Here is a 22738-nt window from a genome sequence, read left to right as displayed (position 1 = left end):
CACTTTACAGTGGTCATTTTAAAGTTGTCTCCTTAAGTCCTTATCAATTGTTTACCAAGAAATAGCTGTTTCTGAAGGACACCACTGTCCAAGGCTGGATAGTTTGCTGAAAAAATTGATTCTGTGTCTTGAAATGACTTTAGATTAGATTAGATTTATTGGATTTATATGTCGCCCCATTCCGCAGACTCGGGGCGGCTCACAACAATGGTGAAGAACAATACATAGTAACAAATCTAATGTTTAAAAATCTAGGTTACAGTTTTAGATTAAAAAGTCCAAAAAAAGAAACCCCAATATATAAAAAACAACACACAATCAAATCATACACAAAAACTACATGGGCAAGGGGGAGATGTTTCAATTCCCCCATGCCTGACGGCAGAGGTGGGTTTTAAGAAGTTTACGAAAGGCAAGGAGGGTGGGGGCAATCCTGATCTCTGGGGAGAGCTGGTTCCAGAGGGTCGGAGCCACCACAGAGAAGGCTCTTCCCCTGGGTCCCACCAGATGACATTGTTTAGTCAACGGGACCCGGAGAAGGCCAACTCTGTGGGACCTAACCGGTCGCTGGGATTTGTGCAGCAGAAGGCGGTCTTGCAGATATCCTGGTCCGATGCCATGAAGGGCTTTATAGGTCATAACCAACACTTTGAATTGTGACCGGAAACTGATCGGCAGCCAATGCAGACTGCGGAGTGTTGGAGTAACATGGGCATATTTAGGGAAGCCCATACCTCCACAGCTGTGTATTGCAAAGAAAGATGGGGAAAATCTGGTTTCTCTCGGGGACCTTTTTGACATTATTGATTTTTTTCATTAAAGGGTCTTTATTAAAGCTACGTGGGACCAAAATGCTCCTGTAAAAACAACTGAAAGTACCTTGAAAATAACTCTTTAAAACTACAGTATGTGGCATATATAAATCAGTATGACATTTTCCAAGCAAAAAATATTCATCAAATATTTAATTTGCAATTTTAAATAAAAGTTACCATAGAATGGGTAGATAGGTGTGATAATCTCCCAATTTCTTTTTTTTAATAGAATGCACATAGAAGGATTTTAATTTTAATTGAGTACCAGCACTGACGGATGAAGTTCCTAATCTTTTCTGCCCATGCTATTTTTATTATCAAAATCTACTCGTAACGCAGCTGCTTTCCCATCTGCAGTGGACAAACATATGGATCCCTTTGCTTTCCCCTGCAAGTGAGAAAGCAGATGGAGAGGTAAAAATTTTGGTGACAAAAATAGAAAACAAATTTGACTAACAAGGTTTCTGTTAAGTAGAATAATATTTCTTCTAGTTGTTCAAATAACTGTTTGCATCTTTTAATTCCTTTAATCATTAGAAGATTTGTGAAGAATTTAAATTCATTATGAAGGAGCTTGTCCACAGATAGATAGACTACAAAGGACTCTCTGCATGTTTGTACATATAGAGAGAGAGGGGAGGAGAGAGAGGGGGAGGGAAGCATAGCTTAGCATAGCATAGGGTAGCATAGCATAGCATGTGGTTAGTTTAGTGGTTGGAACACCGCAATATCGCGTTGGAAATAGGATTTCAATTCTGTTGGTACCCAGCTTAACAGTAAGGATCCTTGCGCAAAGACCTCCTAACACTTCACCGGCCTACCTTGAATATGAACTAAACTAAAAGAATCATGCTAGCTCAAACGTCACCTAGATTAATAAATTGTATACCAGATTTTGGGCAGCCAGGATGAACTGACAATAAGTGGGCTACTGAAAGAAATCATACAGGGACAAGTCAAGAGAACCTATAATTAACCCTAACCCTATACATGAAATACAGTGATACCTTGTCTTACAAACTTAATTGGTTCCAGGATGAGGTTCTTAAGGTGAAAAGTTTGTAAGATGAAACAATGTTTTCCATAGGAATCAATGGAAAAGCAATTAATGCGTGCAAGCCCAAAATTCAACCCTTTTGCCAGCCGAAGCGCCCGTTTTTGCGCTGCTGGGATTCCCCTGAGGCTCCCCTCCATGGGAAACCCCACCTCTGGACTTCTGTGCTTTTGCGATGCTGCAGGGGAATCCCAGCAGGGGAATCCCAGCATCGCAAAAACGAGTGCCTCGCTGGCAACGGAAGTCCGAAGGTGGGGTTTCCCATGGAGGGGAGCCTCAGGGAAATCCCAGCAGTGCAAAAACGGGTGCTTCGCTGGCAACGGAAGTCTGGAAGTGGGGCATCCCAGCAGCGGCAATGGGTTTGTAAGGTGAAAATAGTTTGTAAGAAGAGGCAAAAAAATATTAAACCCTGGGTTTGTATCTTGAAAAGTTTGTATGATGAGGCGTTTGTAAGACGAAGTATCACTGTATTTGAATACATGAAATATCTGAAGGAAATATGAATCGATAGAAGACATATAAGAGCTATATACCCAATGCTTTAACAACACTTTACCATTGCTCTCATAACTTGAAAAACGCAACTACATCCCAGACTCAAGGAGACCTGAGAAAACAACTGGATGTGCAGCCAATACTTAAACGTTGAAAGTCACTGCCATGTCCTTCATTATACAGCAGCTGATATGAGGCATAAGATCATGGATAAAAATCAATCCTTAAGACCGATTGCCAAGCTATCGGTCAAATGTTTTAGAAAGTATGATTTTAAGTATCTTCATAGATGCCAGAAGCACATCTCAGGGGATTATTTATTCCACAGAATGTGGGGAAAGCCTTGGAAAAGGCTTCCCACCTCGATCACATCTTCTCCAAGTGAAATAGTGTCATGTCATCCCCAAACCCCCAACACTTCACCCTTAGATTATCTACGGTTGAACTATCCAGATTCCTAATGGGCGAGTACAGTAATGGGCGAGTAGAAGTGCACTAGAGTGCCTTCCGTCCCCTGTCCTATTGCTCTCCTATATCTCCTATACCTTTCTTCCATTCCTATATCTCTTCTTCTATTCTTTCATTGATATGTTCTATTACTATACCTTCTTTTCTATTATTTCTTAGATATATTTTACTATGAGTATCTCCTCTATAACCTTCATCATGTATTTTATTATGTGTGTGTGTGTATGTGTGTATATATATATATATATATATATATGTGTGTGTGTATGTGTGTGTGTCAAATTTTTTTTTTAGCATATACAGAATATAATTGTCGGCTATAAATAAATTAACTGCCTTGAAATGGTCCTGGGTTGGGCCTAGAGGCAAAAAGGAGCTGTGACGTTCCTACAATATACCAGGGTAATCCGACATTAAAAAAACACACACACACACACACACACACACACACACACATATATATATATATATGTAGATTGTTCTGAGTTCGGGTTTTGCCCCGTGTAATATTTTGAGTGTCTGTGCGACGACCTTTCGGTGAAATCACATTCACCATCATCAGGCTGAAGTTATAAGCTTCGTGCTGCTGTAAATAAGTAAGTAAGTAAGTAAGTAAGTAAGTAAGTAAGTAAGTAAGTAAGTAAGTAAGTAAGTAAGTAAATAAATAAATAAAATGCTCAACCCCCTGTTTAAATGGACCTAATCATCTGACATAAAGGAGGGGGGCTACCAGGGGTGGGCAGCAGGCAGGACGTGGTGGAACACAGCTACAGCTGACCAGTGGCAGTCATTTCCTGCTCGGTTCATCTCACTTTTTTCCCCCTCCAGTTGCTGCTGTGTGCGCCTCGGTTTTTTCCCCTCTCCTCCTTCCTGGCCTTGGACGAGCTTCCCTCTTGCCTGCCCAGCTCCCCTCCAGCCTCACGTGGCCACCTCCTGAGGCCAGGAAGGAGGAAAGAGGAAAAAAGCGAGCAGCGCATAGCAGCAGGGAAAAAAAGGAGAGTCGAGCCACGCCAAAATAGTCTGGGCTGCGGTCTTTTCCCCCTTGCAAAGCCCTCACTCTGCCTGCAGCTGAGATGAAAAGACATCATAATAATCTTGTAACTCTCCCATGGCTTTCAGATATTTTTAAACACCCCCCATCTTCCACCTCCTCTAGGAAAGTGGCAGGGAGATCAGCACTGGCAGGAGTTGCAGGGGGCCCATTTCCTCCCCCATCTTTTCTCAACAGCTGATCGGCATCTGTTCGCCTAGCTACCCAGCCTGAGGCAGGGGGCAACCCAGGAAGTAGAGGGTGGGAAACGCGAAGCAAATATGTCACACCGGCGAGCAACATTGGTGAGGTTATAAGTTGAGAACTTAACAGTTCACTTGAACGATGATGATCATTCAAGCCACTCCCCACCTGCTCACATGAACGGTAAGCCACTCCTACCCAGTCACATGACCATCAAGCCATACCTACAAAATAAGCCACACCCACAGTGTGGCAGTAAAAGTTTTGGCTGCCCATTACTGGGGGCTACCCCAATTTACTGATTACTTCATTTATATTGTTGCTTGGTACTGTTTTAATTACAATCATGCTGTCTTAGGAATTCTGGGAGTTGAAGTCCATAGGTTGTAAACTTGCCATAGTTGCTCACCCTTATGATATACAAAGTTCTGTGAGCATATATTAAGCAAATTATCTGCCATTTTTCTCTGTCAGAGTTCCAAAGTAAGCTGAGCGTGTCTGGAAGTTTCAGCCGAGCCTGGAGGTGATTCTGATATTAGATACCCTCTTCCAAGGTCAGAGCTGTCTTTCTGACCAAAGAGAGAGAAATCTGAAAAACCCTTTTGCTTCTGAGATAGCCTGCCAGACCGAGTTGTACCACAGTTAATTCCAGAGGGTTTTGCTTTGCTTTGTACTTTTTACTGTCATAAGCTAGAAATTGAAATAGAAACATAGAAACATAGAAGACTGACGGCAGAAAAGACATCATGGTCCATCTAGTCTGCCCTTATACTATTTCCTGTATTTTATCTTACAATGGATATATGTTTATCCCAGGCATGTTTAAATTCAGTTACTGTGGATTTACCAACCACGTCTGCTGGAAGTTTGTTCCAAGTATCTACTACTCTTTCAGTGAAATAATATTTTCTCACGTTGCTTTTGATCTTTCCCCCAACTAACTTCAGATTGTGTCCCCTTGTTCTTGTGTTCACTTTCCTATTAAAAACACTTCCCTCCTGAACCTTATTTAACCCTTTAACATATTTAAATGTTTCGATCATGTCCCCCCTTTTCCTTCTGTCCTCCAGACTATACAGATTGAGTTCATTAAGTCTTTCCTGATACGTTTTATGCTTAAGACCTTCCACCATTCTTGTAGCCCGTCTTTGGACCCGTTCAATTTTGTCAATACCTTTTTGTAGGTGAGGTCTCTCCAGAACTGAACACAGTATTCCAAATGTGGTCTCACCAGCGCTCTTTATAAGGGGATCACAATCTCCCTCTTCCTGCTTGTTATACCTCTAGCTATGCAGCCAAGCATCCTACTTGCTTTTCCTACTGCCCGACCACACTGCTCACCCATTTTGAGACTGTCAGAAATCACTACCCCCAAATCCTTCTCTTCTGAAGTTTTTGCTAACACAGAACTGCCAATGCAATACTCAGATTGAGGATTCCTTTTCCCTGTCTGTAAAGATACAGGAGGTCATTTTTCAAGCATTTTTTAATCTGCTTTTCCTGCCTTTTGTTTTACAGAATGACTGTAATCATATGAAACACAACAGAGCACATTCTTACCTCCCAGGCAGAATGGCATACGTGCCATTCTTCAAGTGTGAAATGGGGGGAAAGTCAAAATGGGTCTAAATATACAATTTATTTTTGACTTTAAAACAAGAAACGGAAAGTGCATTTTTAGCCTTTATGCTTATGAAACCATGCAAGCAATGCTTTGATGAAATCTCAGAGGTCAGATTTCTAGTACTCAGCTTTTCATGCCCACCACCACCACCAATCGTGCAAAGCAACTTATGTAAAGGAACAAGCACTGCAGAAAATAATTAAATCCAATGCTTTTTGATGTTTTGGTATTACACTTGGAGATAGTTAATTCATAATTTTAAGTTTTGCTTATCAGTGAATGTTTAGATGTTGTCCTTTTTAATTTTCAGGCTTATCAATGAATCTCTGAGAGATCAATTACTTGTTACTATCCAGAAAACCTTCACCTACACTCGGACACAGGCTCAGCATCTCTTCATAATCCTCATGGAATGCATGAAAAAGAAGGAACTGGTAATGCAAATGTATTTTTTAGCATAATGTTCGTATTGGTCTGTTGTGCTAAAAATGTTTGAAACTTGGCTTTCCGGGATCATTAATTTCAGGTCTCAATTGCACAAAACATGGTTAAGTCAAACTTATATTGTCTCAAAATTGTAATTTAAAATCAGTACAGTGGGACTTAAGAACTTAATTCGTTCCGTGACCAGGTTCTTAAGTAGAAAAGTTTGTAAGTAGAAGCAATTTTTCCCATAAGAATCAATGTAAAAGCAAATAATGTGTGCAAACCCATTGGGAAAGAAATAAAAGCTCAGAATTTGGATGGGAGGAGCAGGAGGAAGAAGAGGAGGAGGACAGTCACTGCCCAGAGCAAAGGGAGTGTTTCTATTCTCTGGGTTCTGGCAGAGGTTTATTCCCTCTCCAAGCGCCCAGAGAAAGGAAAATACTTTGTTCGCTCTGGACTGCCAAAGCCTCCTTAAGCGCCACCTAAAGGCTCCTCTGGCAGCCCAAAAAAGCCTGAGATGGTCAGGATTAAAGGGTTAATGGCAGGAAACTGGCTGGGCCTTTGTGTTGCTCGGGCTCAGGTTCTTAAGTAGAAAATGGTTCCTAAGAAGAAGCAAAAAAATCTTGAACACCCGGTTCTTATCTAGAAAATGTTCTGCCGGTGTGTTTCAACTGCCCGTAATTACAGGGTAATTAGTCCAGGAAGACACCACACGATAAAAGGAAAACCCAAAAGTTTTTATAAACACAAAAACAGAAACAGCTCCCTTTTGAAATGTCAAAGGGATTTTCTGGTACACACAAGGCACAGGTAAAATGCAATCCAATTGCTCACCCAATAACTGGGAAATTGAGTCCAATTCTAAAGTCCAGAGAGTCCACACACAATCTTGAACAGCACAAAAACCATGATCTTGACGAAACAATGAATCAGATAAACTGCCATGAAGCTAAAACACCAGGCTGCACTTTTATCTATAGAACTAATTACAGCAGCCCCTCCCAACCACAGGTGGCCTCATTTTCTCTTGTAATAATCCTTCAGTTGTTGTCTCTTATGCATCACTCTACGCATGCGTGGATATGTCATTAATTCTTGTTCAAAATCCAGGGATGATACAGATGATTGATCTCCTCCTGGGCTGTCTGCCAAACTCCCCTCTTCCCTGTCACTCACGCTTCCTTGGTCAGAGGAGGCTTCTTCGGCAGATTCCATCAGGAGCAAAACAGGCCTGCGGCATGTGGGTGTTTCCCCCACATCCACCTCCACATTCCTTGGGGCAGGAGCTGGGCCAGAGCTAACCACAACAAAAAAGTTCTTAAGTAGAGGCGTTCTTAAGTAGAGGTATCACTGTATTTGAAAAGTAGATTTGCATATCTTGGTCCTGTGCCATCCTTGTTCACCTTTTCCCATAGTTAATGTTAATACTGAATAATACTAAATTAAGTAGTGTTCAATTATGGCTGAGAGCATAATTGAACACTACTTGAGCCACAAACATGAACGTTTAACTGAGGGAGACTGAAAGAAGGAAGAGATCTGTGCATTCCTTGATCTCAGCCACGTATCTTGGGAGGCCTCTAAAAAGCATAAATCTAAAAAGTGGCTACCCACTTTTGTCTTAACAATAAACAATATTATTTGTTTAATTAAAGCCGTTTGTCAATATGAAAACTTAATTAATGTTGATAATGATATTAAGCATCTGTTTGAATTTGAAAACCCTAAAGATAAAATTCTCACCAGTCACTCTTTTGTCAGTCATGTATAAGCAATTACATAAGCCTGGATTTGCATGTCAGTTGGCCCTCTATTTTTACCTTACATTTACATTTCTTTTGCAGCGCGGTTGGCTTTTGTTGATTAAGGAGCACCATTCTGTTAAATTGTTTGTGCTTATATAAATTTAGGTGGCAGATGCATAAAAATGCATGTTCAGAAACTAAGAGGGCTATTGAATCCCAGGGGTATGTCACTATATTAAGGAAGTACAGCAAAACAAAACAAAACAAAACATTTTATTAGACTCCAGATAAAGGGAAACATAACCATTGCACCTGTATTTGGTATGTATGACATACACGCACTGTCTTTGCTATGAAAAAAAGTTCCAATTTTGATTTCCAAAGTATTGTTACAAAATCCCATTTAAAAAGAAATTGTGTTTATAATTTCCAGATGTTTTTTTTCATCTGTGTCACAACTAGTGGGGATATATAAAGAAAGTGTTAAGTTAAAACAAATTTGGCTATCACAACGTTCATTGTGAATATGAATTGGCTTCCTTTGTTCATCTCAAAAAATTCAAAAGCCACAACCAAGCAAGATACTGCTGACCTTTGGAAATGGTTGAGGGCTTTAGCAGCAGACGCAGAGTATTTTTAATTAATTAATTATTTATTTATATCCCACTTTTATTATTGTTATAAATAACTCAAGGCGGTAAATATATCTAATATTCTTCCCTCCTATTTTCCTCACAACAACCCTATTGTTGTGGTTGGCTCTGGCCCAACTCCTGTCCCAGGGAATGTGGAGGTGGAGGCAGGGGAAACGTCAACATGTCCTAGGCCTGTTTTGTTGCCGGCAGAGTCGGGGAGTGCAGTTTCCTCGGACGAAGAAGAAGGTGGGGGTGACTTGGAAGAGGGGGGCTTGGCACACAGCCCAGGAAGCCAATCACCATTATCTTCAGTCGATTCGGATGAAGAAGTGTTAGACCCACGCAGGCGCAGACTTATGCATCGAAGAGACCAATTGAGGAAATATTACATGAGATAAGAGAGGCTACCTGGGTTTGGGTGGGGCTCCAGCAATTAGAGGTGCTGCTATAAATAGCAACGTGCTAGTTTGGCCGTTGTGGAAGATTATCTGATCGCAGTTCTTCGTGCCTCGCTGTGTCTGAACTTTGTGGATTTTTCACACCTTTGACACCAAAGCAGAGTAAAGTGTGTGTGTGTTTCACTTCGTGGGAAGAAGGAGGGCTGTGACGTTTCTTCACAGCTACTAGCTACGTACTTAAGGACTGATTAAGGAACTTGTACAGCCGACAAGGTTGTTTTGGGGAAGAGTGCTCTTTGCAATACAAAAAGGATGCTTTGTTTATTTTGAATTTTGTGATAAAGGACATTGTTTTGAATTTTCAAATGTGTGTGTGTCTGAAATTTGTACCCATGAATTTTCGGGAGTGTTCTACCAGAGAGCCCGGCAGAACACCTATGAGGTGGGTTTGTTTGTTTGTTTGTTTGTTTGTTTGTTTGTTTAGCTAGCTAGCTAGCTGGTTAGTTAGTTAGTTAGTCAGTCAGTCAGTCAGTCAGTCAGTCAGTCAGTCAGTCAGTCAGTCAGTCAAGTATGTATTAGTAGTATACAACGAAATAACAATGTTTATATACATGATACTAGTAAGAGAGAAACATTAGGATAGGGGACAGTTTTCATGCCTAAAATGATCTAGAACTCAGAGGCTCTTGGTTCCTAGCCTGGAGTCTTAACCACTAGGCAAACTGGCTCTAATCCAAATTGGATTTAGCAGGGATGGAAAATTTCCACAGAAAAATCAGCAAGCAGATAGAACAGTTTAATCCTTTCCATAATCATTCATCCCTGTCTTATGTTAGGTAGCATAATATTAAACCATTATGATTTAGCATTGTAGTGGTTATTAATAATGTACTTGGTTGCTATCACCATTGAATTCACTGTTTGTCAATCATGATCTGAACCCTTTCAATGTGGTTATAATGATATATTCAGCTGTTTATAGTTTTGGTTCGACCCTACTTCCTTATACTCTGATCTTACATTTTTAGCTCATCAATGGGGTGTAACAGAATCAAAAAGTTCAGATAATATAACAAAACTGTGCCCTTGGCAACTCACTAGGACTTGCCCAGTCATAATCCAGATCTGAGTGATTTTGTCTGCCAGAGAGATTGAATATTCCTCACCATGATCTGCAGATAATCCTACGGCCCAGCCCTCTTCCTCAATTGGGAATGGGGCACCTTAAACAGAGCTCATTGGGTGGCTATTGGCAGATAGTGGAGAAATGTCAAGTTTTCACTGTCCTTGTTCAGTCAGATTCGTCTTTGTCTTTCTCCAGCCGCACTCCAGGAGTTTCCTCTGGCATTTTATCTCCGAATATTCACTGGAAAACCAGGATCAGTGCACACAGAAAGGCTTTATAAGAGAATCCAGTCCATAGTTTCAGTCATATGCCTACTCCAGCCTTAAGTTACAAGTTCCATCTGGAACCCAATAAGGTTTATCAGTCTCCTGGGTCAAACTAACAAGCTCTTTATATATACAGTGGTACCTCTACTTATGAACTCCTCTACTTAAGACCTTTTCTAGATGAGAACTGTGTGTTCAAGATTTTTTTGCTTCTTCTTAAGAACCATTTTCTACTTAAGAACCCGAGCCCGGAAAAATTTCCCAGGAAATTTGAGAGCGGCACAAAGGCCCGGCCAGTTTCTTGCCATTCCCCCTGAGTTTCTCTCTCTGGCGCAGTGTATGGGAGGCAGCCTCTCGCCGGGTATATGGGAGGTGCGTGCTCCTCCTCGCCGCCTCAGAGTCCCTCTTTTTTAAAAAAGCCTTAAAGTTTTGGATTTTTTTCATTCCCCTCACCTCACCTTCTTCCTCCGGCAGCAACTGTTCTCCTCTAGTGTTGGGCGAACCCAACAAAGTTCGGGTTCGGCACCCAAATTTTAAAAAAAGTTCGGCTTCAGCACCCAAACCCGAACATTTGCCGAACTTTTGAGTTCGGCACTCGGGAAAGCACCAGGAAGCGCCGCCGCCCAGCTGTCACCTTCTGGAACAGTCAGGGTGCTTCCCGGCGCTCTCCCGAGCCCGAACCCGAACTTTTGCCAAACCTCTGGGTTTAGCATTCGGGAGACCGCCGAGAAGCGCCCCGGCTGTTTCTGAAGGTGACAGCTGGGCGGAGGCACTTCCTGGCGCTCTCCTGAACCCGAACCCGAACTTTTGCTGAACGTTTGCAAAAATTCGGGTTCGGGTTTGCTATACCGAACCATGCAAAGTTCAGTACGAACCCGAATTTTGCAGGTTCGGTTCACCCAACACTATTCTCCTCTTCTTCTTCTTCCTCCTCCTCCTCCCACCCAAATTCCAAGCTTTTCTTTCTTTCCTAATGGGTTTGCACACATTATTTGCTTTTACTTTGATTCCTATGGGAAAACTTGCTTCTACTTACAAACTTTTCTACTTAAGAACCTGGTCACGGAACAAATTAAGTTCTTAAGTAGAGGGACCACTGTACTATAAAGTCACTTCATTCTGTGATTTTACAAATCAGGTTTTCAAACTTGGCATTCTGTCATTCAAAATACAAAAAGTTCAGCAAAGGAACAAGGTCTTATTTTACCTTTAACCAAAGTGTGCTTGGCTACTTTCTGAACTTGCTGCTATTTTTTTAAAAAAGCTATTTATCAGCAATCAGTCTCTAGTTCTTTTCATGGCTTCATTTTCTTCTGAAACAGAATATGGCGAATCTCCCTTTGACTCATGTTTTTCTTTATCACGCTGTGCTCTTTTTTCCTGTCCTTCACAATGACTCTATCAAGAAAGCTTATCTTGTTTAGATGTTTGCTTTGGATCAATAGATCAGATCTTATCATATGACAAGTACATTTCTGAAGATGATGAATAACTAATTCTTTGACAAGTGAAATGTCATGCATAAATTAAATGGCAGTCCTTGATATAGGAAAGTGAATGTGTGCTTCAGGGTGAAGGGTATTTTTGCTTCAGTGTTATGAAACTATTTTGCTGATTTCTTTTTTTGTTAGAAATATGATAATGCTTTAATCTCCCAGATATTTTAAATATCAGAGTTAAAATATTCACACCCTGACAGTTTATTATCTATTTATTATTGTTGAATTTTGTAATCCAGGCACAAGGTGAACAAAGGGGCTAGGTACTACCTGTCCAAGATTGCATACAGCTGCTCTTGAATTAATTTGTGCAAAGGTTTTCCTGGTCATACCGTGTTTCCCTGAAAATAAGACACTGTTATATTAATTTTTGCTCCAAAAGTTGTGCTACGTCTTATTTTCGGGGGGTGCCTTATATTTCGCAAATAAGACAAATTCACATGCAGAAAAGCTGACACCCCCAAAGAAAGTGTACCGTACAGTACACTGATTATGGTATGGCACCCACACACACAAACGACAGCACTTATATGGTACAACAGTATACTCCCGCTATTGCAGCTTCCGGCCACCAGAGGAACTACAGTCTACGCACTGTAGTGGAGACTGTAATGACAGTACAAAGCGATGGAAGGGGCCAGCAGGGGACGCCACATTATTACGGTACCGCTGTGAACAGCTTTGAATGGTACCGTATGTTTTTCCACCGTGCCGTATGTAAACTTGACTATGCCTTATTTTCGGGGGGGTGCCTTATATTAGTAAATTCTGCAAAACCTCTGACATGCCTTACTTTCGGGGTACGTCTTATTTTCGGGGAAACAGGGTAAGTGCCACCTTTTCTTTGAACAGGAGCTGTTGGTTCAGGAAAACCATCAGATTACTCACCAATCCCAAGACATTCAGTGGTCCAAATAACCACAGGCAACCAGTCTTTTCTCCATTCAGATTCTCTCAGCTTCAGGACACTGAGATAAGACAATTCCTTAACAATAAGACAGGTGGCATGCGGAGCCATATCTGGCGGCTCATGAGCTGTTGCCGTAGCCCAGCTCCAGCACACATGTGCACGCTGGCCAGCTGATTTTCGACTTGTGCGGAGGCTCTGGGAGGCCCTCCCCAGGCTCCAAGAAAGCCTCAGGACCCTGGGGAGGGCAAAAAATGGGCCTCTCAGGCCCAATGGAAGTCAGGAAACAGGGGAGCAGGGGTGTGCATGCATGCACAGGGGGCGGGACAGCAGGGGGGATGTCACATGCACCTTTGCAGGTTTGAATTATGTGTTGCATTAAATTATGTGCGCATTGAATTATGGGTGTGGGCATACGTGATAGTGCACACACACACATGCTTTTGGCCCCCAAGGAAAAAAAGGTTTGCAATCATTCACATAAGGTCTAGATTGGACATTTATTTATTTATTTATTTATTTGTTTATTGTTTGTTTGTTTGTTTGTTTGTTTGTTTGTTCGTTCATTCATTCATTCATTCATTCATTTGATTTTTATGCCACCCTTCTCTTTAGACTCAGGGTAGCTTACAACATGTTAGCAATAGCACTTTTTTAACAGAGCTAGGCTATTGCCCCCACAATCCGGGTCCTCATTTTACCCACCTCGGAAGGATGGAAGGCTGAGTCAACCTTGAGCCGGTGATGAGATTTGAACCGCTGACCTTCAGATCTACAGTCAGCTTCAGTGGCCTGCAGCACAGCACTCTACCTGCTGCGCCACTGCGCATACTGAATGGATTACTTTAACCAATGGCTTCATGTATATGTAAAATATGCAGTCAACATGCGCAATCCAATAAGAGCCCCGTTATCTACTGAGTCCAAGCCTGGGTGGAAAACATATTTCTAAGAACTGTTTGAACAAAAGCAGAGTAGAGAGAGAAAAAACCCTTTGATAAGAGTATTGAACCCTGTAACACCTCACATGTGAGAAATTTTGGGCTTGATTTCTCCCCTCAACCATCACAAACATCATGTTTCCCACTCTGAAGGCAGTCCTGGAGGATGCAATGATCAATGAAGTTGAAAGTCACTGAAAGAGACAAGACAATCAGGACTGATGCTCCGCTCCTACCCAGTTCTCTCCAAAGTTATCAACAAGTGTAGTTGATACTTTATCAGTATTATGCCCAAGTGTGAAACCAAGGTGGAAGGGCTAGTTACTCTACTCTGTGTCATCCAAGACCCCCACCAATAAAAACCAACTGGCACAACATTTATCTAATTATACACGAAGGCGGATAAAATAACTGTTCTTGATTCTATTGTTTGTGTAGTATAACTGATGGTGTAAATAATCCCCACCTTATCAAATTTTGAGAAAGCTGAACACGTATATAAAAAAAAGATAATTGAAAATCTAATTCAGAAGAGTTTATTTAAAATAGGCATCCTTTCACGTAAAGTGGAATTTACATATATGTAATTAATTTCCTTACTCTATGCCGCAGCTATTTTCTTCTGTCATTATTCATAAAAGTAAGTTTAATATATTGGCCGCTCCTGAATTCAAAATTTCACTTACAGTTAATAATTGAGTGCTGTGTAAATCATAACTTTATAACAAGAGAAAGGATTTCTGTGCAGTGTTAGAGAAAACGTTTTTCATTCAAAAGTTCCAGCAACTGTAAAAGGAGATGAGCAAAACATCTATATAAGGTAATTGTGTATTGAAAAAGAGAGCAGAAAACTATGTAAGTTTATTTATTTATTTTGTTAGATTTATAATACCTCCAAATGCTATAGCAATTATGGACAATGTGCAACAAAATAATTATTAAAATGAAAATAAAAAACAAAGAAAAATAGTATTCTTAAAACAATACCGGTAGTTCTCATTTAACGACCATTCATTTAGTGACCATTCAAAGTTGTACTATTTTTCCCTGGCATGTAGTTTGCTATATATTTTATATTGCTTTGGTTTTAATACACATGTACTATTTATTAATAGCAGTTGGTTACAGTCAGCAGTTGTTGGGCCCAGTATAGCTGAGTCATCACTTTAGCATGGTATTTCTTAGCGCTTATGAAAGTGGGAAACAACTCTCTAACTTCTGCATGCTTATTATTATTATTATTATTATTATTTGATTATTATTATTTATTAGATTTGTATGCCGCCCCTCTCCGTAGACTCGGGGCGGCTCACAGCAATAGTAAAAAACAATATACAATAACAAATCTAATAATTAAAAAATCTAAAAAACCCTTATTTAAAAGCAAGACATACACACAAACATACCATGCATAAACTATATAGGCCAGGGGAGATGTCTCAATTCCCCCATGCCTGATGGCAGAGGTGGTTTTAAGAAGTTTACGAAAGGCAAGTAGGGTGGGGGCAATCCTAACCTCCAGGGGGAGTTGATTCCAGAGGGTCGGGGCCGCCAGAGAGAAGGCTCTTCCCCTGGGTTCCGCCAGATGACATTGTTTAGTCAACAGGACCCAGAGAAGGTGAACTCTGTGGGACCTAACTGGTCGCTGGGATTCGTGCAGCAGAAGGCGGTCCCAGAAATATTCTGGTCCGATGCCATGAAGGGCTTTATAGGTTAATGTTAATGGGTTTTTATTACATTTTTCTTCTAAAATGTAGAAGACTATATGTAGGTGTGCAGACTCATTCATTCTCATTTAATTCTCTTTTCCAAGGAACAATTGTATCAAAATATTCAGGCAGGCATATTCAACTCAATCATTATTGCCGCCCACACACCACAATAGAATTACCATTCTAGTCTGAGAAACTTAATGTATGAGTAACTTAGGCTGCAAGCAAAAAAGGCTATCCTAGTAACATCTCTTATCGTTAAGCAAAGTCATTTTGCATTTATAATTTACATCTGCAGTAGTTAAATAAACATGAACAATTGTACTCCTAAGCCAAATATTTGTTTTGATTGTCTTCAAAGTGAAAAAAGGAAACTGCACCAAATGCAGACTGCTGGATGCATTATCATTCTTTGTGCTTCAAAGAAAACATTAGAATGTAACTCGGCTTTTTCCTTTTATGCCAAGTAAGGCAGACATTACAACAAATTATTCTATTAAGCCATCCTTGAATCATGAACCTAAGGAGCATTCCTATTGCAGCAACACCTGTGCTATAATGTTAGCAGTCTTGGGATTCACATTGGGAAGAAGAATCTGAACTCCAAATACGAACTGAATAATCAAATTATCACAGATAATCCCCACTCGGTTAAAGACCTTGGTATACTAATAACAAAAGATTTAAGTGCCAAAGCCTACTGCAACAATATAGCCAAGAAGGCTTCAAGAGTTGTAAACCTAATCCTACGTAGCTTCTGCTCTGGCAATCTCACACTACTTACCAGAGCTTACAAAACCTTTGCCAGACCCATCCTCGAATACAGCTCATCTGTTTGGAACCCATATCGCATCTCAGACATTAACACCCTTGAAAATGTCCAAAGATACTTCACCAGAAGAGCCCTTCACTCTTCCACTCGAAATAGAATATCCTACGAGACTAGACTATCAATCCTGGGCCTAGAAAGTTTAGAACTAAGACGCCATAAACAAGATCTAAGTATTGCCCACAAGATCATATGCTGCAACGTCCTGCCTGTCGGCGACTACTTCAGCTTCAACCACAACAACACAAGAGCACACAACAGATTTAAACTTAATATTAACCGCTCCAAACTTGACTGTAAAAAATATGACTTCAGTAACCGAGTTGTTGAAGCGTGGAACTCATTACCGGACTCCATAGTGTCATCCCCAAACCCCCAACATTTTACCCTCAGATTATCTACGGTTGACCTATCCAGATTCCTAAGAGGTCAGTAAGGGGCGAGTAGAAGTGCACTAGAATGCCTTCCGTCCCCTGTCCTATTGCTCTCCTATATCTCCTATACCTTTCTTCTATTCCTATATCTCTTCTTCTATTCTTTCATTGATATGTTCTATTACTATACCTTCTTTTCTATTATTTCTTAGATATATTTTACTATGAGTATCTCCTCTATAACCTTCATCATGCATTTTACTATGTGTATATAGATATATACCCACTAAAACCCTCATTGTGTATTGGACTAACTAACTAACTAACTAACTAACTAACTAACTAACTAAATAAATAAATAAATAAACTAACTAACTAACTAACTAACTAACTAACTAACTAACTAACTAACTAACTAACTAACTAACTATCTAACTCTGGGGCTTCAGGAAGCTCTTCACTCTTTTGCACTCTGGGGCTTCAGGAAGTTTCCCTGGACTCTCCAAAGTGCAAATAACAGCACAAGGGCAAACCGGAAATGCATTTTTCTGAACTTCCAGTTTGTCCTTTGGGTGATTTTTTTTGCTCCGCTGAAGCATCCATAGGGCGAAAGGGCCTTTCCCAAAGCCGAAAATCAGCTAGCCAGCGCATGCATGTGCACAGGAGCTGAAACATGGCAAAGTCTCACATGCCCTCTGATATGGCCTTGCGTGCATAGGTTTGCCATCATGGTCCTAGCATCATGTGATCACCTTTTGTGATCTTCTGACAATCAAAGTCAATGGGGAAGCCAGATTAACCTAACAATCACATAATTAACTTAAGAACTGCAGTTATTTACTTAACAACTATGGCAGGAAAGGTCATAAAATAGAGAAAATTTCCCTTAACAACTGTCTTGTTTAGCAACAGAAATTTTGGGCTTGTTTGTAGTTGTAAGTCAACTCTAATAATAAATACAGCACATTAGTATTAGCATTAATACACAATTTTGTAGTTGTAGGTTTATATTCTGATATGTTCATGTATGGTGTTTTTCTGTCTTTATGTTATCTGTAGAATGTGTAAAATTAAAATGTGGAATAATACTGGACCCAAGATAGTTTTCTGCAGGAAAGCTCTCATTAAGCTCTCCATTGTCTTACATGTTCTATTTTTGAGAATTTTAAAAATCTATTGTTGACAATAGCAATCATAGTACAGGTAGTCATTGACCTATGACTATAATTGAGCCCAAAATTTATGTTGCCAAGTGAGAAATTTGTTAAGTGAGTTTTGCCCCATTTTATGACTTTTCTTGTCACATTTGTTAACTGAGTCACTACAGTTGTTAAATTCGTAACATGGTGATAAACTGAATTGGGTTTCCCCATTGACTTTGCATGTCAGAAGGGTGCAAAAGGTGATCACGTGACCCCAGGGCACTGCAACCCTCATAGATGTGTTAATTATCAAGCATCCAAATATAAATGTATTTATTTATTTATTTATTAGATTTGTATGCCGCCCCTCTCTGAAGACTCGGAGCGGCTCACAATAGGAATACAAAATACAAATCCAATGATTAAAAAAAGGCAAAACAGTTAAAAACCCTTGATTAAAAACAGCCATACAACCCAAACAAACCCTACATAAAACCATACACACCTCACCATGGGGATACTGCAATGTTCATAAGTGAAAAATGAGCATAAGTCACTTTTTCAGTGTCATTGTAACTTTAAAAGTTCATTAAATGAACTGTTGTAAGTTGAGGACTACCTGTACTTTCTTCAAAATATTTATAAAGGGACTACTTTTATTATCTGTTTGAACTTTTTTCCAGGTATGAATATTAGGGTTATCTGTAAATAATTACTAGTATCCCTTTTTTAAGAGGGAGGGATGGAGGAAGGGAGGGAGAGATATATAGCTCTCCTTATTTGTAGTTGACAGAATTGAAATTGATACCAAAAAGGCCCACGCTGTTTTTCAGACTCAGTCCTGATTGGCTGAGGGCAGTGTCTATCCCAATCTTGGAGATTAGCTCCACCTACCACGGAGAAAGGCCCAAGCTATATAGAACAGGTCATCCACAATGGGTATATCTCAGGGATGAAATGCTACTAGTTCAGCCTGGTACAGTCCTACCAGTAGTGATGGCCGCCCATGGTTTAGAGAACCGGAAGAATCAGCAGCATGAAGCTCCGCCCACCCACTCGAACGTCACCATTTTCCCGTTTTTTAACCCTCTGTGTATGCACAAGCCTTCTGAGCATTCTCAGAGGGTGAAATAGTATGTGTGGTGGTGGCATGTGTGTCCGCTTCCGAACTGGTAGGGAAGGTAAGTAGATTCACCGCTGGTATATCTTCTTTTTTCACAAAAGAACCAGACTTCAGTTCCATACCTACTATTTGACTGATGGAGCCATGAAAGGAAGTCAAAGCTTCCGGATGTCGTCCTCAATGCCCAACTTTTTCAGGGAGATACTATGGTCAAACTGGTAGGCCTATGATTCTCTTTTTCAGTTTCCTTCTTGGATCATCCATGACACAACTAAAGCAGTCCCAGCTCTGAATTATGCCCAAAGCCCAAATGAAATGTGCCTTGTTTCACAGCACTTCCAGCAGACGTGGTTGGTAAATCCACAGTAATTGAATTTGAACACGCCTGGGATAAACATATATCCATCCTAAGATAAAATACAGAAAATACTATAAGGGCAGACTAGATAAGGGCATGAGGTCTTTTTCTGCCGTCAATCTTCTATGTTTCTTTGTTTCTATTTACATAACGCTTAGCGTAAAGTAAGAACCATGCAAGTTTCTTGTTTTAAAACAATAGAAATAAATTTCAAACCGCTGTAAGTAGTAAGCATGGGATCCTAATATAAGAAGAGAACACATTTGTATTTCTACTGAGAGTGCACATTCCATCCCAAAACATGGCTGCAGCCCTCAGAGCTATTACATAATCGCTGCATTGAATATGCGCAGAAGAAGAATAGTAACTATATTTTATCACGTTAACGTAAATATCCAAGTTAATTTGTATCCAATTCCAATCCCACCTTATGCAGCTGCCAAGCATCTCACTCCAAAACCAAATGCATCTGTCAGCCCAGAAAAAGCTCTGCCCTGCATGCATAATGCAGTTATTTGAATAGACATTTCTACCCCTAGTTGCAGGCATCTACAAGACTCATCAGAGTGTATCATTTTTGGCAAACAAACGTTGGTGTTCTTGTTCTCTCTTCCCCTTTTTGCAACCTATTGATTAATTTCAGGCTGTATCATATTTCTTGTTTAAGGGTTCACTGCGTATTTGTTTATTGATACACAATAGTTGCTTAAATGAAATCCTATTGTCATTGACCCTAGCACAAATATAGGCATTAGTTTAAAAAATGTAGTTTTGGAGAGCATTTGTTTGTGTATTCAGGAATCTTTTTGCAACTGTTGAGTGCTATTTTTCTCTTGTTTGCAAACAGGAAAATATACTCACTTGTTTGCTATGGAAACCCCACTGATCTCATGTTAAGAAGCTTAATACTAGATCAGTGTCACTATTCGCAATAAAAGTTGATAGTGGCAAATAATCGCTATATCCCATGTTTCTGCTTTATTAGATAATTTTTCTCTACTGCTGAGTTCTCTGACTCATCTTTAATGAAGAAATTGTAATTTATTGGATGGTTATGGAACATTATATAGGATTTCACTTGTGTTGCATGGGTAGAAGAAAGTATACCTGCATTTTTTTCCCTATGGTCAGATTTTAAAAGATGCTTATACTGAATAAATCTGTATTACAACATATCCATACTTTAACATGGATGAATAGTGGAGACATTGTATTACAGTACATTTCTTTAACCAATATAAATCCTAATGATATTTTTGCTACAAGTTTTATCACTGCTCCATTAATGGCTTTCTGCAATTTTGGTGTTTTAATTACTCTCAAAGAGAAGGAATTATTATCAATTGTGCAAAATATTTTGCATATTCCATATAGAATTCATATAGCAAATCTGAACTGCAATATCTATTAAATCTTTAATATTTGCCATATATTATGAATCTGTTTTCTTGTATTGATATAAGCCAATTTTGTTTGCTTGGAATTTCTGAGTCTCTGCAAATTTTACATATTGTTTTAATAACTATCTATATTTTAGTTGCACATGTGAAACTTTTTGTTTGTTTTTCATTTCAGATTACAGTATTTCGCATGGGGTCAGAAGGACACCAGGATATTGATCTGGCCATCTTGACAGCTTTGTTAAAAGGTAATGTAATTGTTTGACTCAGCAAGCCTATACTAAATCAATACATCAAACTCTTAAAAATAATGGTGTAACCCACCAACCATAGAATTTAGAACAGACTGAAACTGGTTTAATAGCAAAGCAGGAACTTCATTGATTCTTCTGGGACTTATTCAAGATGATTCAATAAAGATTTTAATGATTATAAAGATCTATGTGGCCTTGCCTACCTTTAGGGCCTTTTGCTGCAGATTGGTAACATTAAATTGTCCCAATCTTCTGAAGTTGCATCTATACATTTAGGCATTCCTAATTCAATTTATGTTATATTTCAAAAAAGATATAATTTGAGATTTTTGGTTAAAATCTGGAGGGTATTTCTGGAAAGATGCAGAACACAACTGTTTCACAAGAAGTTTTTTATTTTAGTTGCTACTGTTTTTCCTTCCATCAGTATGATTTGTAGGAGAGTCCAAATTTTTGTACTATATCAAATGTTGGAAGAAGCACAATGAACATACAATATGTCCATTTCCAGAAGTGCTAGCTCATCCATGTTGTGTTCATTTAAGCATATTGCTATGATTACCTGACTCTGGTGTTTTTGGTTCCTTCCAGCTTGTTAAGGTATCATGACTCATGCTCACAAAGCATTTGTCCTGCAGCTCTGGACCAACATTGCTATTATTCTCTAGTGTGATGCAAAGGGCAATGCATGTCAACCATGAAATGGTTATAATTCAATTTCATTTGATTTGAAACAAAAATGCTGGAGCAAGCTTAGTTACACGTTCTACTGAGAGATGTGCAGTTTGTGACTGCTATTTCTGTGCAATGTGTTTGGAGCAGCAAATAGGATATTTATACAGACACAAACACACCAGCAGTGGGATCCTTCCAGTTCAGACAAGTTCTTAGAACCAGTAGCACTAGTGGCAGGAGACTCCGCCCACCTCTCTGGAATGGTTCTGCGCATGTGCAGAAGCGCACATGCTAACACGTGGGAAAATATTTTACAACCCACCACTGAAACACACACACCTGAAAGAGGCCAACTGGAAAACAGATTTGTTGATAGATTGGACCATAAGGTGTTCTTGAAGATTTGCTTGCTTTGTTTGTTTGTTTGGTTTTTTTAATATATATTTATTAAATTTTTCCATTTTTTTTCTAAAGTACATAATCATATTTACAGATGAATCTACATCATATATACATTCCTATCGACATTGTCTTCTAATTACTTTTAGATTTCTTGATATTTTATTTTGATGTTTCTTTTGAGTTTCTTTTTTTTGTCCATTGGTAACATTTTGTCCAGGTTTCATAATAGTCCAATTATTTTTGATTATTAAGTTCCATTGTCAATCTGTCCATCTCTGCACAGTCGTATATTTTCTTGATGATCTCATTGTCTTCAGGTATTTGCGGATTTTTCCAGTTCTGTGCAAATACAATCCTTGCAGCTGTTGTAATATGCAAGCTTAAATATTTTACATTTTTAGAATAGGTACCTCTCATAATACCCAGTAGAAAAAACTCTGGCGTATATTCTATTTTTGTATTTGTTATTTGACACAACCAATTATTTATTTGTTTGTTTTTAATATTATTTAAATAGATTATTTTATCCATGGAATTTGGGTTTCCGGGGGATAATATGAAATACACCTACATGCATATACTTTCTCTGTGTATACAATGTCTTCCACATGATCCAGCATTTTTAACATATTAATGAAGCAGTGTTTTGCTATAGGGATACAAGTTCCTCCTGTCACAGTGCAAGCTCTGCCACAACACTACTACAAGAAATTGTTGAGATTATCACAAAGGGGTGTTTCAGGAGGCAACTGGACTTTCTTGTTTTTTCTCTGAAGATGTTTCACTTCTCATCGAAGAAGCTTCTTCAGCTGTGATTGGATGGTGGAGAATGGAAG

General features: G+C 39.5%; 1 protein-coding gene across 1 annotated transcript in view; it reads left to right on the top strand.

The window, feature by feature from the left end:
* The first annotated feature begins 2570 nt into the window (after positions 1-2570).
* The window catches only part of TRPM3 (transient receptor potential cation channel subfamily M member 3), an 87217-nt gene continuing 67049 nt past the window's right edge, over positions 2571-22738 (top strand). The window contains exons 1-3 of the mRNA XM_070736890.1: positions 2571-2629; positions 6001-6124; positions 20747-20819. Coding sequence (XP_070592991.1) covers positions 2571-2629; positions 6001-6124; positions 20747-20819 — 256 coding nt within the window. The remainder of the gene's footprint in view (positions 2630-6000; positions 6125-20746; positions 20820-22738) is intronic.

The sequence above is a fragment of the Erythrolamprus reginae genome, chromosome 2, assembly GCF_031021105.1.
Source record: "Erythrolamprus reginae isolate rEryReg1 chromosome 2, rEryReg1.hap1, whole genome shotgun sequence".
Taxonomy (NCBI): domain Eukaryota; kingdom Metazoa; phylum Chordata; class Lepidosauria; order Squamata; family Dipsadidae; genus Erythrolamprus; species Erythrolamprus reginae.
Note: the sequence above shows the minus strand (reverse complement) of the source record. Positions and strands in the feature narration are given on the sequence as shown.